The 15,274-nt window shown below is 33.8% G+C and overlaps 3 protein-coding genes across 4 annotated transcripts; 1 reads left to right on the top strand and 2 right to left on the bottom strand.

Annotated features, from left to right (window-relative positions):
* The first annotated feature begins 3,537 nt into the window (after nucleotides 1–3,537).
* Nucleotides 3,538–5,147, top strand: LOC147390533 (uncharacterized). Its single transcript, XM_086457263.1, has 3 exons — nucleotides 3,538–3,852; nucleotides 3,956–4,051; nucleotides 4,135–5,147. The coding sequence occupies exons 1-3, from the start codon at nucleotides 3,625–3,627 to the stop codon at nucleotides 4,213–4,215; spliced, it is 405 nt and encodes a 134-aa protein (XP_086313389.1). The 5' UTR covers nucleotides 3,538–3,624; the 3' UTR covers nucleotides 4,216–5,147.
* A 299-nt stretch (nucleotides 5,148–5,446) lies between these two features.
* DOT4 (Pentatricopeptide repeat (PPR) superfamily protein) lies at nucleotides 5,447–9,170 on the bottom strand. 2 transcript variants are annotated; one of them, XM_086460023.1, is made up of 2 exons: nucleotides 8,476–9,167; nucleotides 5,448–8,187 (listed from the first exon to the last, which is right to left on the bottom strand). In XM_086460023.1, exons 1-2 carry the CDS (start codon nucleotides 8,828–8,830, stop codon nucleotides 6,200–6,202), a joined length of 2,343 nt encoding a protein of 780 aa, XP_086316149.1. In that variant the 5' UTR covers nucleotides 8,831–9,167; the 3' UTR covers nucleotides 5,448–6,199. The 2 variants fall into 2 exon arrangements, with proteins under 2 accessions (XP_086316148.1, XP_086316149.1); XM_086460022.1 differs by having other exon boundaries at nucleotides 5,447–9,170.
* Nucleotides 9,171–10,490: 1,320 nt separating this feature from the next.
* Nucleotides 10,491–13,781, bottom strand: RPL16A (ribosomal protein large subunit 16A). Its single transcript, XM_086417468.1, has 5 exons — nucleotides 12,833–13,781; nucleotides 12,637–12,744; nucleotides 12,499–12,541; nucleotides 12,176–12,371; nucleotides 10,491–10,895 (listed from the first exon to the last, which is right to left on the bottom strand). The coding sequence occupies exons 1-5, from the start codon at nucleotides 12,833–12,835 to the stop codon at nucleotides 10,697–10,699; spliced, it is 549 nt and encodes a 182-aa protein (XP_086273594.1). The 5' UTR covers nucleotides 12,836–13,781; the 3' UTR covers nucleotides 10,491–10,696.
* Nucleotides 13,782–15,274: the final 1,493 nt, after the last annotated feature.

Raw genomic sequence — 15,274 nt, 5'->3', positions numbered from 1 at the left:
GATGATTTAGACTTAGTACAATTATTGAACCGAGTGTTTTCATCTAAATAATTGTCAAATACATAAACGATGATGCGTAACTTTCATTTCTCCAAGTGATTCGTGATGCTTGATCTTCTATAGTGACTTTGTATGGATTTCTTCTTTTTCAATCTTCGCACTTGATTGGTTAGGAAGGATTAATTAATTATGGAGAAGGACTGTAAAGTTTGCTCTTGAAGAGGGCTTAAGAACTTCTTATTCTCTAAAGTAAAGGTTTTTGTCTTTTGAAAAAAGATAATCTAAGATATTTCTAAATCAATGAAACTTTAATATTCATAAACTTAAGATAAATTGATTTTAAGAAAATAAGCCGTCAACAGTGCCGTCTAGCGCCTTTTAGGCTTAGAAAGTCCCTCGTCCTAGAGCTGATAGAAGTACAATAAGAGTATTTGGACTTAGTCAATTCGCCGATTCGGATTTTTGTTTTTAATGGACGCAGACCCCCCTGACTGAATCAATGACCGCATGAGCCGAGAGAAACTGTGAAACTTCTTTATTGCGTTGCGAAGAGAGATCGAAGACGAAGATTTTCTGACGCAGTGCGGGCACTGGATGGAAAAGATATATTATATGAAAATAAGAAGCTGCAAGGATCGGTTGCTACGATGCCCTTTAGCTTAGACCAGCCTCTAGGGAAGGGGAACCAGAAAGCCAGGGCGGAATTCCTCACATACAGGATTCGGAAAGCTAGGGCCTGTTTGGATACCAGGAGCAGAACTACTCTTCTAAAGAACAGGAGCTGAAGTACTCTATGGAGGAGCTGGAAAAGTAATTCTGTGTAGAAAGGGCGTTTGGCAATTAACTCTGTGAAGTACTGGCAAAAGTACTTTTGTGCTGGAAGTCTGTTTGGGAACCATACTGACTTCTCATGACTTCTAGAAAAAAGACCAGAATACCCTTATATTATACCAGTTATTGTTTTTTATCTTTTAGTGTCATAATATGCCTTCAAACTATACTGTTTTTGACATTTTAACTATAAATATTAATATAATATAATAAATATTAATATAATATAATATAATATTTTAAATATTAAATATTAATATAATATGTTTAAATCCATTATACTCAAAATTTAAAAAAAATTTGACAGACTGTTTTTGACATAGTATGACATAATATTAAAAAAAAAATTGACAGACTGTCTTTTAGTGTCATAATATACCTTCAAACTATACTATTTTTGACATTTTAACTATAAATATTAATATAATATAATATAATATTTTAAATATTAAATATTAATATAATGTGTTTAAATCCATTATACTCAAAATTAAAAAAAAAATATTGACAGACTGTCTTTTAATGTCATAATATGCCTTCAAACTATATTGTTTTTGACATTTTAACTATAAATATTAATATAATATAATATAATAAATATTAATATAATATAATATAATATTTTAAATATTAAATATTAATATAATGTGTTTAACTATAAATATTAATATAATATAATATAATAAATACTAATATAATATAATATAATATAATATTTTAAATATTAAATATTAATATAATGTGTTTAAATCCATTATACTCAAAATTTAAAAAAAAATTGACAGACTGTCTTTTAGTGTTATAATATGCCTTCAAACTATATTGTTTTTGACATTTTAACTATAAATATTAATATAATATAATATAATATTTTAAATATTAAATATTAATATAATGTGTTTAACTATAAATATAAATATAATATAATATAATATAATATTTTAAATATTAAATATTAATATAATGTGTTTAAATCCATTATACTCAAATTAAATTTTTTTTTTTAATATTAATAAATGTTTCTTTCATTTGATTTAAGGGCAAATGAATTAGGAATATTTTCATAGAAAATTAATAAAATTAAGGGTATTTTGGTAAAACAAACCGTTAGATTTTGACTCCCCGCAAGATGAGTTTTGAGAAATAGGTTTTCTCGACTTCTTCACAAAAAGTAATTTCTTGCTCTTGCGCGGAGTAACTCTTCGAAGGAGTTGTTCATCAAAACGCATCCAAACGATTTCTAACTCCCCGCAAGAGTCAGAAGTAGCCAAGGAGTCCTATCCAAACGCCTACCTAGTTTCTCGACTCTTGAATTTGAAAAGGGAAGTCTGGAAAAGAATAGATTGTTTTGAGAATCCCAACCTCGGCTTTACATTTATCTGTTAATTTAAGTGTAAAGTCTTTTAATATGGTCATTTGGTCTTATTTTGATCATGGATATTATTATCTATGAAACCTAAACCCAAGCCTTAAAAGGCCTATTTCTAATCAGTGGGCCTAATTTGGATATGTGAGTCCATTTATGAATTTTAAGAATTTTCTCTTGATTTTTGAAATGAGTTAGAGTAATATTAAAATTGGCATTAATTCCCACATTCTTGATGTTTAAGTGCATATATAGCCGTAGAAGCTTTTCATTTATATCTCGATGAAAAGCATTTATGGTTCCATACATACATACATACATCCACTTCACCAATGTGAGAATCCATGTTAATTTTAATGTTACTTTAGTATTTTTCTTTTGAAATTTGTAAAAGTCTTCTCAAAATTTTGATGCCTACACCGAGTCTTTAACCGTCCTAACTCATAGTTTTTTATTCGGGTTAACTTGGCCAGCCTAACAAGCAATGGATTGATTCTAAATCGACCTGATGCGAACCAATCCATCACATCGTTAATGCTACATTGGCTAGCTACTAAATTTTTCTATTGGGCTATGTTTCATCAAGGAATCATGAGCTATGTGTCCCAAATATAGAGAGAGGGATCATTCACTTTCAACTAAAGGTGTCAATGGGTATCTAATTACCCAAAATCGATCAGTCGATTTTGAATCTACCATTACCAAAGACCCAATATGAATCGAGTCTCTTTCAAGTACCTAATGAGTATCTGATGGGTACTCGAGTAATAAATTTATTTTATTTATAATTAACAAAAAAATATTTTGAAGTAAATGTACTTGAATTAAATTAAAATATAAAGAGAATGTGAATTCCTTAAAGTTTTTTTTTTTTTTTTAACGTGAACATCCATTTATTTTACATATTTTTATACAATTTTAACGAAAAATAAACGGTAATTCTAAAAGAATTCAACTTATTTGAAGAATTCATTATTGATCTTTTCTTTCAATTAAGGAATTACAATTTAAAATGTTCCATCTATAAATAATGGTCTAATTCATTGAAAACTTTTTCTTTTTTCTCATTTAAAAAAATAGTATCTATGCTTGACGGATAGCTTTTGGGTATCAAAGTCTACGAATCAGTGAACTATTGGGACAGATTTCAGCTGAAAAAAAAAAAAAAAAAAAAATCTGTCACTACTGCCCCTATAATTTTATTTTATTATTTTTTTTCCCTCACAACATGTCTTTTTCACTCATAGTTGTCCCCAAAAAAACAAAAAACAAAAAAATCTACACTTGGTTGCCCCACATGAGCAAAATCTTGGCTCCGCCCCGGTAGAACCGACCCGTTGACACCCCACTGGACAAAGTCCTATTAACCACAGTGACGCTTCTCATCTCTTTGGACAGAACCCCAAAGTCCGCTGTTACGACTTAGGATGTCGGTATCGAGGCCTACCGGAAGCACCAGTGACGAAAATGGAGGCAAAGATAAAGACACAACAGTAGCCAAGACTGCTGGATTCTTCGTGTTTTCAGGTATTGCTATGAGCATCCTCAAAGCCCTAAACCCTTGCAACAAAAACAAGAACAACAACCTCAACAACGAATCTCCTTCACCACTCCAGGAATCTAAATGTCATCCTCCTTTTCAAGAACCCACCAAGGTAACACTAATGAGAACAGAAAACAAAAATTAGCTATTTTTAACAGTTTATCCCATCTTGTTTGATCACCACTAAATTTGGTTATATTTTTTATTTATTGTAGAATCCCAAAGTGGTTTGTAATGGGTCATCTTCATCTGCTCAAACCATAGATATTGTGAAGGGAGATACCCTTTGGGGTCTTTCTAGAAAATATGGGGTACATTTTTATTTTTATTTTTCTAATTAAATGTATCTTTTGGTTTTTTATTTGGGTTTTTTTTTTTCTTTTTTTAATATTAGGTTTCTATTGATGCAATAAAGGAGGCTAATGGGCTTACAGGAAACACCATCTATGCTGGGAAGAAACTTGTTATTCCATGATGATGAATGATGATTATTGTTTTGTTTCATGAGGTGGAGGGTTTGTAATTGTAAGAGTAGTTTTTCTATTTCTTTTTCTTTTTTCTTTTTTTTTTGTCTTTAATTAGGGGTTTTGTTTCAGATTGTGAGAAAAATAGGGTTCAATGAATTAGGAAGAAATGCTTTATTACTCTATTTATTAAGATCTCATTTTACTCTAATGGGTTCCAACATTTAGGTGTATTTGGTAATTATGGAGTTAGTGATGATCTCATGGTCACATTGCTTGGCTAGAACAATATTGAATTTTGATTGGATCAACCTTGGTTCTAGAAATGTGAATTGCGCCAACTTCAACAGAGTAGTGTGGTGTAGGATTGAGTGTTTTCGGATTGTCTTGAAATTTCTCACAATGTTTTTGTTTGGACCCTTTTAACTTTATTCAAATGTTATTGTCTCGTGATCGCATCTACCTCATTATTGACTACAATTTGGACTTGATTGAATCGAGCAAACTCGTGGAATGAATTTGGATTGATTTTGATTTGTATATTGCCGTTATCAATGCTTTAATCCAAATGTCGGGGTCAGTGGCAGAGTTGGTCAAATCGGTTGAAGGTATATAAAATGTGGGGGTCTCTGGAAGGAGAGAAACAACGGGGTGTTCAATGGCAAGGAGAACAATGCGCACATGGTGTTCATGGAGATACTATGCCTGATGTTCTTTTAGGCGAAACTAAACAAAGAGTTCTCTAGGGTTTTCTTTGAAGATTTTGTGTTTAGATGGGATAGCCTGTGTAGCTCTTAGTATTGCTTGTGATTTTCTTTTATTTTGTTTTTGCTTAGCTTTCGTTTTGCTTTGTTTTGCTTCTGTTCGTCTTCTTGGGGGTCATCTCAGCCTCCTTGGTACTCTCTTTTTTACTCATTATTTATAAAATTATTATACTTAACCATAGATGATGAAAATATCGTTAGAAATATGAACCAATGAAATGCCCATTCATTGTTTCTTTGGGCAAGTTTGTCAACTTTATGGTTAGACATTTATTTTATCAAAATTAAACTACTACTTTAAATACTACCCCCCCACCACCACCACCACCACCACCACCACTCCTCACAAATCTACAACAGCTTAAAATTCTGTTAAAGAAGCTCACCCATGTCAGATGGTTCATCTCAAACTTTGCTGGGTGATGTCAACCTACTCACAACCAGTGAAGAAAAGAGAAGCATTCACATGCTCTTGATAAGGAAAACCTGTTGAATCCCATAAAGGAAAATCCTTGATTCTATATAAGATGATCATGGAAAGTCTTGAATTATATCATGAAGGTCTACAAATATACAACATACCATCAAAAGGAAAGGGTTTGAAGTGGTGAAGTAATCAAAATACTTGTTACGATACGAATATGCTGACTTCGTCTTATAGTTTTTACAATTATCAAATAAAAAAATAGAGATGATAATCAAACTCAAGAAATCTTAGTCGCCATTCCTCCAATTTTTAGAACTATTTGAAAGCTTGTTTTCACTGATGTCATTGGCACTATCACCGTCATCATACCAAGATAATCACATGGATGATAGGATGCAGAGCTTCACTTTCAATGAAATGGTGGAGTGGTTGTGACATAGATTGTGCAGATCCCTAATATGCCTCATCATTACCCTGAATTGTCGAAATAAGCATTTTTTTTTCAATAAAAACTCATTTTGCCTCCAAGATGTTTTAACCTGATCTAGTCAAAAATGATGGCAACTAACTGTCCAAAAGAAGAAGAAAAAACTTGGGAGTCCTCCATTCCATTTTGTGTTACCTCAACCCAATAATCTCATCTGGGGTACCTTAACCTTTTGCACAGAACCTTAACTCAGAACCAAAATGTTATTGAGTTATTTGAGAGTTCGTGCAAGTTTACTGGATATGATGATGTAGCATCTATGTGGCTTTGTCTCGATAATCAACTCATTTGGTTTTCAAGTACCGCTCACTTTGAGCTCACCAGTAACCTCTGCAAGAACACCGACCATCCATGAAATGGTGGAACCGATTAGAATCTCTCAAGACAATCTCCTTCCCAAACATCTTGGACATGAATTTGGCCATCTCATGACAGTCACCACATACTCTCAAATTCTTCGTGACACGAACGGTTTTGCCAGGAGGCAAGCTAAAGATTCCATAAGCCATCGCCAACTTCTCACTATGCCCACAAAGAACCTCTTCCTTCTCCACATCACCTCCATTAATCAAAGCATACCTCTTCTTCGGAAGGGACCCTTCTTCCTTCATTCTCATTCTCACCCTTTTCAACAACAATTCTATCTTTTTAAATTGTGGGTGTGATCTGTCTCCCGCAACGAAAACATGAACCTGGTTCTTCATCTCTATCCAACTACAACCAGGTTTCTTTCTCAGTCCACGGCGACCAATCGTCTCCCTTAATTTCTTCACCGCCTCCCACTTCTCTGCCTCAGCATATATATTGGCTAGAAGTACATAATAGCCTGTATTCTCAGGTTCTAGCTCGAAAACCCTTTCCGCGACTTTCTCCGCAAGTTTCACATCTCGGTGGATCCTACATCCACAAAGCAATGCTCCCCATATCGTTGAATCTGGCTCAATTGGCATTGTTTCGATAAACTTGTATGCTTTAGTTAAACGTCCACCACGGGCAAGAAGATCCACCACACAAGCATAGTGCTCGAGCTTGGGCTTAATCTTGCCGTCATTTCTCATTATATGGAAGAATCTCCATCCTTCATCAAGCAATCCTGAATGGCTGCAAGCATAGAGTATAGCAATGAAGGAGACCCCATCTGGGTTGATGCCCGCATCACGCATCTCATTGAACAAATCAATAGCTTCTCTGCCACACCCATGCATACCATATCCCGCGATCATCACAGTCCACGACACCAAGTCCCTTGCAGACATCCTATTGAAGAATCGACGTGAAAGAAGTAATGCCCCACACTTTGCATACATGTCAACAAGGGCATTAGCTACGTAACGGTCAGACAAAAACCCGTTTCTTAGAACATTGCCGTGGATCTCTCGCCCTCTCTCCAAAGCAGATAGGCTGGCAACAGATGAAAGAATGCATGTCAAGGTTACTTCATTTGGCTTAAACTTGCATTGCATTTCCATGAATAAACCAAGAGCTTCATTGGGAAGGTTGTTCTTTGAGTAACCACCAATCATAGTATTCCACGAAATGATATCCCTCTTGGGCATTTCAAAAAAAACTAATCGAGCATCATCCATACTTCCACATTTTGCATACATGTCCATGAGAGCATTAGCGACAAAAAGATTTGATTGCAACCCATTTCTCACAATGTAATCATGAACATCCTTACCATGCTCTAGCGATCCATTACTTGCACAAGCATGAAGGATGCTTGTAACTGTAAACAAATCAGGTTTTATGCCTTCAACTTCCATTTCCCGAAACAATTTGACTGCTATATCACATTGCCCTTCTCGGGCATATCCTGATATCATTGAAGTCCACGTCACAACACTCCTCTTACTCATCTTCCCAAAAATTTGCACTGAAGAACTCAAATCTCCACATTTGGCATACATATCTAGTAAAGTATTGTTTAGGCTCATCTCTTCATTGAAACGATGAGATTTTATAGCATACCCATGAATCGCCTTACCCAACAAAATATTACTCATTTCTGCGCAAGCCGGAAGGATACTGACCATTGTAGCTAAATCCACATCAACACCCGAAAATCTCATCTCGCTGAAAATCTCAAGCCCCTTCAAGGGAAGACCATTCGACACATACCCACTTATTATCGAATTCCACGATATAACATCTCGATCGTTCAATTCATCGAATATCTTACGTGCACTAAACATTTTCTTACATTTTGAGTAAAGGGAAATCAGAGCATTTCCTACTGTATTGTAAGAACCATAACCCAATCTTAGTTGATACCCATGAACTTCTTCACCTTCAACGAGGCTTCCTAAAGAAGAGAAACACTTTAAAACACAAGTAAAAGTATAAGAATTTGGTTCCACTCCAAACTCCTTCATTTGTTTAAACAAAGAGATACTTTCTTTGAAATTCCCAATCTTTGCATACTCATTCATGATGAGATTCCAAAGAAACACCTTCTCTTTTTCAATTTCATCAAAAACCCATCTTCCTTGTCTCAAATCACCACAACTTAGATACATAAAGACTAATTTTGAACCCAAAACACCATCAATAACTACCCTAGAAGAATTTATAATGGAATGGACTTTCTTACCATCTTGTAGTGACTTATGATCAGCACAAAGTTGCAAGATTGAACAGTAAGTCTTCAACTCAAGTTGTGATTTTGGAGAGTTGGAGAGTAAATCCATGGCATTTTTAAGATTACCCATTTCACATAATCTGCAGATTTCTGTGTTGAAATCAGTTTTATCTTGATTGATGGTTTTTTGGAGCAATGTGGAAGCTCTAATGGAGGTTGAAGAATTGAAATTTGAAGAGAAGAGAGAGATTTTGCTGGAGAGTTTGAAGTAGAGAAACCCATTTTGGTTTTTGAGAGGATTTGTTCCCTTGGTTTGATGGGGTGAAGGAAAGAAGAAATTTGGTGGTGTTGTTGCCACGAATGACATGGCTGCTTGTAAGGACGAGAGGAAGTTTTATACAGAGAAAGAGAATGGTTGAGAGTTCGAGGATGGATAAGGGAGCAGAGGTAGTCTCTTGACTGCAGTCAAACCTTTACGACCTCAACTCACAGTTAACGAATGAGAAAACAAGGTGTTAAAAAACTTTTCCTTTTTTTTATGGATCTTATCCATCTTCTCAGCTATATTTAGGATTATAAGGGTCAAAATTTTATTCTTATATTCATGGACAAAACATTTTGATTTTAGTCAAGATCAGAACAAAACATTGATCCAAAACATTTTTACAATCTTTTGATCGAGATTATTTTAATTTTTCTCCTGACCAAAACATTTTTTTCAAAGAGAGATTTTAAAGCGCTCTATATATTGGTGTATGTTTGTCACTCTCGAACCAATCCATTTCTTTACGCTGTGTTTGGATTGAGAGAAATGAAGAGAAGAGGAAAAAAAATAAATGAGTTTCAATTGCTAAGTGGGAGAGAGAAGAGAAATGAAAAATAAAAAGTGAGTTTTCTTCCTACCCAAAAAGTGAAGAGATTTGTAGAGAAATCCTTTTAAAATATTTTATAATTCTAATTCTACCCTTAGATCTCTTTTTAAGACATTTTAAAATATCAAAACTATCTCAATCTGTCAATCCAAACATGGTGAAGAGAAATTCTTCTCTCCACTTCTCTCAATCCAAACAGGTGTTAGGGATGATCATTTGCTCAATGAAGCTGAATGCGTCCAAGAGCTTGGCCTCATTTAAATCTTTGGGCCTTTATGATTACAGTGGAAAAATAAAATTCAAGGGAATATGAAATTATGAATTATTTAAGAAAAATTGTCATTGAAGAATTGATTTCCAAGAAAATGTTTGGAAAATGTCATAAAGAGAATTGGAATTGGGGAATAACATCAGGAGAAGAGAAAATCATTTTGCTGGAGGATTGAGTCAAACTATTTTCGATCAAAATAGTATATAAAAAAAATCACTCTCCCAGATAATGATTTTCCTACAATTGCATTTTCTAGGTAAAACTATTTTTGCTCTCTATCAATACCCAAATATGTAATTAACAAGGGAAACCACATTATTTACCTAGAAAAACCAAGATCAGATCAGTTTCTTACCACCCCTTGGCATGAGATGTATTTGTCGTAACTCTAGTTAAGCCTGGATTTGGGCAAAAAAAAATTTTAAAAACATGAAATAAAATCATGGCATTTGGGACCATAGTTTTAAATCTCATCCGAGACCAAGCGAGATGACTCAGTATCATTTATCAACGAGACGGATAGACAAGGCGTCTCATCTATAAGGAATCTTGTGAGATAAACAAGATGACTTAGACAAGATTTAAAAATCTCGGCCGAGTCAACTGGCATTTTGCATAATTTAATTAAAATAATTAATTTTTTAAAATTTAAACAAATTATCTATAAAAAAAAAAAAATGATTTTATGACTAAACATCTTGTCCGATATGAGTTGACTCGCCCAAGACAACTTGGTCTCATCCACATCAAACCAAGTTTTAAAACAATGTTTGGGAGAGATCGAAAATCCACACTCCCTTATCCTCCCACTGTCCAAAGTGTGTAATCCAATCGCAACATCAAGACGATCTAGAGGGGTTGAGTTCAGCAAGAATTACTAGGGATGAACCAAAAAAGAAGTGCATTCTTTCTCATGAACAAAATCATTTAGTAACACTGCTACCGTTGTAACTCAAAATTCAAATTATCCTCAGTGAAGAAAAAAGCTTTTTACTTCTAGATTTAATGAAACTATGAAAGAGTAATCTCATCTATTGCCAAAAACTTCTTGTTAAGGATCACACCCCACGGAACCATTTCATTCATAGTGTCATCCTGTGATGTTCTGGGACTTGTTAAGGATCACGCCCTCGTATTTTACTTGGAACCATTTCATGGCATCATCTTTTGTCACTCTGTGCTGGATCCCAACACTAGACTTGCACCTACGACGACGGCCCACACGGTACCCCGGGCGTTCTAGAACAACATAGAAGTCCATCCCATATATACCAGTGGACGGATCGTACCTGAAATGGGGGAAAAAAAGGCCTGCTTAATGTGGGTGTGTACATACTAATGCGATACATTCTAATACTAAGATCTAGGGATGCAAGTTGGGTCGGTTTGGGGCCTAATAAAAACCAAACCAACATAGGTCGTTCCACTAAATAAGAATTAGAACCGAACCGAATCGTCCATGGAACCGAACCAAACCAAACTAAGGTCTGTTTGGTTCGGTTTTATGGGTTGCCAATATCCTATGACCTTGAAAGTAACATTTTTAAAAAAAACACACACACACACAAATAAACAATGAACATGAAATTTCATATAAGTCATTAAGATATCTATAAAAAAAAAAGTCATGAATCTATCTATTTAAAAAAAGTCTTTAATCTATGTCCTAACTGTCCAGTTCAGTTCTATTCAAGCCTCAAACAAAAGAACCGAACTGAATTGATCGATTCTCCATTTTCTTAACCCAGAACCAAACTACAACTTGTACCAAACTAACAGTTCTTGGTTTGAACCGGACCAAGTTGCACTCCTACTAAGATCCAGGAAATGTTACTACTTTGACAGAGAATAAAAAAGGATTACAATATTTCACATTGATGGAAGAACAGTACCTTGGCCTAATCAAAATTTGGGTTAAACTAAGGTACTTGAAATTGTTCATTTGATGCATAAAGTACTTTAAAGGTATAATTTATTTCTACTTTGCACTCGTAGAGTTTGACATCATGATCATCAAAGCCTCGTCCAAAAAAATTCGAGGTTCAAGGTAATTTGACTACTCTATGAATAGAAATCAATACAAAACTATGACAACGAAACCAATTCTAAAGGATTGTTGCAGCTACTAGCATGGATAAACCACAATTTCTAGGTTGGTCGAGTTGTCGCCAATGCCTCTTCATATATCAAAGGAAGTATATCCAAGAAATGATGAACCATTAACATTCTACAAGTTAAACAGACATTAACAATAAAGCTACTGAGTTCATATTTGTCATAAAAGGCGACTTTCAACTAAATAGTGTCTGGGGCCAAATATTCCATTGGTGCAAACGTAGGGGAGGCAATGGTTTTAAAAGGTTAACCAATGTGTTATTTTCGACTAAATTAATATTTAACGAAATTCATTATTTTTTATTGGCATGCTAAGTAGACAAATGGGTTATCACACAATCCACAAGACTACCCATCATAAACTCAGACCGAATTTCACTTATGAACACTAACAATCAAAATGAAACTAAATCAAATTACAGAGACTACAAACAAGACAATTAAGGGGACTTACTTGATCCCGAGATCGATATGTTCCTGAATACCGAATCCAAAGCAACCAGTATCACTGAAATTCCTCCTCAACAACTCATACTCTTTCACTTTCAATCCACTCTCAAGAAGTTGCATTGCCTTGTCACCCCTAACGGTGACATAACACGCAATCTTCTCGTTACGTCTGATCCCAAAGGATCGAACAGTGTACCTCGCTGTTCAACATCAGAAGAATCAAACAATGATAAAACAACAACTGGGATTGATCCCAATTATCAAAAACAAGGGGAAAAAATGAATTTAAGATTGATGATTATAAACATAAGAAATCTGAAAAATTACCCTTGGAGAACACTGGGGTTTGTCCACTCAACTGTTCCAAGACCTGTAATGGATTAAGGGATTAAGAGAGTGGTCTGAAATGGGATTTTAGAGATTGGGTTTTATGTATTTAGGATTATAAATGTAGTTTGAATGAACCTTAGAGGCTCTGGTGAGGCGATCTCCACTTTCACCAACAGAGATGTTGAGGACTAGCTTCTGCACTTTAATGTCTCTCATTGGGTTCGAGAGTTTCTTCTCTGAGGCCTGTTTTTTTTTGTTTTTTTGTAAATTTATTAAAAACAAATAAAATATCAGAAATCAGAGAGAGAGAGAGAGATAGAGAGAGACTCACCATGGCTGAAGGTGGCACGGAAGAACTGTTGCTCTGCGGTGTTGGGAGGGAAGCTTAGAGAAGGCAAAACCCAAAATCCGTAATAAGAGCCAATTGAACTAGGGTTTTGGTTGATTTTTTATTATAATGACAATAGTGCCCTTTATTATCGAAAATAGGTAGAAAATGAATTTTTTAAGAGTTACTATTGCCACACCAACTTTTATTAATGCCTCACCAATTCCTATGAAAAGGACTTTCCCCGAAACGTGCAAAATTTATGTCCAAATTCCGATTTCTGTACACTATTCATTTTAATTTCTAAAGCATGCATTTCATGTGAATTCGTCACTTCTATACTATAATCAATGAATTTGAAGATATTCAAAATGACGAACTCACAAGTTTTATAATTTATGAAAATGATGAATAAATGTTTTGAGAATTAAAATGAACAGTGTATTGAACTCGGGATTTCTTCAACTTGATACCTTTTACAAGTTGTCTAGGTCAAGATGCCAAGTTGATTCAATGAGTTGTAAGGTCAAGTCGTCCAATCGAGCTGATTCAACCAAGTTTCTAGTTGACTTGTCTATTGATTGGGCAATTTGAGTCAAGCTGATGATATAATCAATTTAGTAGTCGGTCTATGTCAAGTTAATGACTTTGTTGATTAGGTTAAGGTCAACAATGTTTTGATCCAACAACCACTAGATAGTATGATCCGAGTCCAAATCTTTAAATAAATTGATGAGATAAATTGATGGGATATGGTCCCATGGGATTTAGACAATTTTTTTTTTTTTTTGGGTCAAATACTAGGCTCACTAAAGAAACAAGAATAAATGGATGCTTGTATTTAATGAAGGTTTTATCATCCATACAAAATTATATGTTCTTGTTTTAATTGTGATTAGTATGGCTTTCTTTTAATCGGCAATATAATTCTTACTTTTTGAGAAAATCACTAACTTTTTGAAAATTAATGAAATCTTGAAAATATTATAATTTTAAGCAATAATATGTTTAATATATGAAATATATTTTTTTTATATTTTGGAATTAAATATATTTTTAAATTTTCCTATTATTCATGACTTGGCCACAAAAAGAAAAATCATTTTTTTTCCGAATTATTTCCAAATCTCAACTTTTTTACAATCCTGATATATGGCAGAAAATATTACCTTTATTTTGTATTTTCTTTCTAAGTAGAATTTTGTTCTAATTGGCCCATTAAGGGCTCTCTGAAAATTTCCAAAAATCTAGCACATAAACAAGTTGTCTATTCATATTTGATGAAACATAAGCCGGTATTAGCATGGTTGCAAGCCGAACCTTAATAAGCTCCTTAGGAAGAGTAGGTTAAGTGTTCGAAACCCCACAAAAAATTTCTTGGGGCCACCGTCTAGGGTCCTATTGACCCTTGACTCAACTTGTTGCACGTAGGACTTTTCAAGGGGGCGATGCATGTGACTGCAGTATTAATCTCACCCAAAATGTGGGGATAACCATGATATCAACAAATAATAATAATAAATAAATAAATAAAAATTTGGTGAACCATGAAAATCATTTTGAAAAAATAAAAAAGGAAATTTATTGAATAGCACTGTGAGAGTGGTTGTTTTTTCTTTTCTAAATAATCTGTGACTTTTACGATATCTTGAATTCTTGATAGAATATTCTGTAAACATTTTACATCCATATGGTCCCCTCAGCCCCTCTCCCCCAGGTAATTTTTAGGATTACCTAAACTACCCTTTCTCCTCTTCTTCGCATACTTGAATTTTCCAACAAAAATTGCATCACTTTCAATGATTGTTTCCAACGAATGACAAATGATATACTCCGGGAGTGTTTGGACCGGATTGTAAATCCTAATTCTCGATTTTGACAATAAAACTGATTTTCAAAATCCAAAATCTGGTTTGATTAACAATATTTCCAAAAGTTGTCCTTTTTGAAGAAAAAAATACCCAATTACATTTTTTAAGATTAAAAATGTGAGTAAAAATACATGACCAAAATATTGAAGATAATAGATTTTTGAAAGAAAAAATCAAAGACTTTTGGAAAGAGTTGAAAAAGATGACATTTTGTAATTTTTCATTAGTTTTAAAGTGAATTTTATGTTTAGATTAAGTTTACTCAAAAAATTATGATGATTTTATATTTTTGTTTTAAAAATTATTATTATTATTATTAGTATTATTGTTATTAATAAATATAATTATATAATAATATTAGTTGTTAGCATTGTGATTGTTGCTTTTGATATTATTATTATTAAGTGTATTTCAAGATCGTCAAAAGTAATAGTATTTGAGAACCAGGAGAAATAGCCTGAGAACTGGTTTCTATTCTTCATGATTTTAATTCCTGATTATGAAAAAATCAGGTTGATAATACAAATCAAACGTTGCAATGGGTTATAGAATCCAAGTATGAGCCAGACGCCAC

This window comes from Akebia trifoliata, chromosome 11 (assembly GCF_017979445.1).
Source record: "Akebia trifoliata isolate Shusen 1 chromosome 11, ASM1797944v1, whole genome shotgun sequence".
Lineage (NCBI taxonomy): Eukaryota > Viridiplantae > Streptophyta > Magnoliopsida > Ranunculales > Lardizabalaceae > Akebia > Akebia trifoliata.
This window is presented reverse-complemented; position numbering and strand designations above follow the sequence as displayed.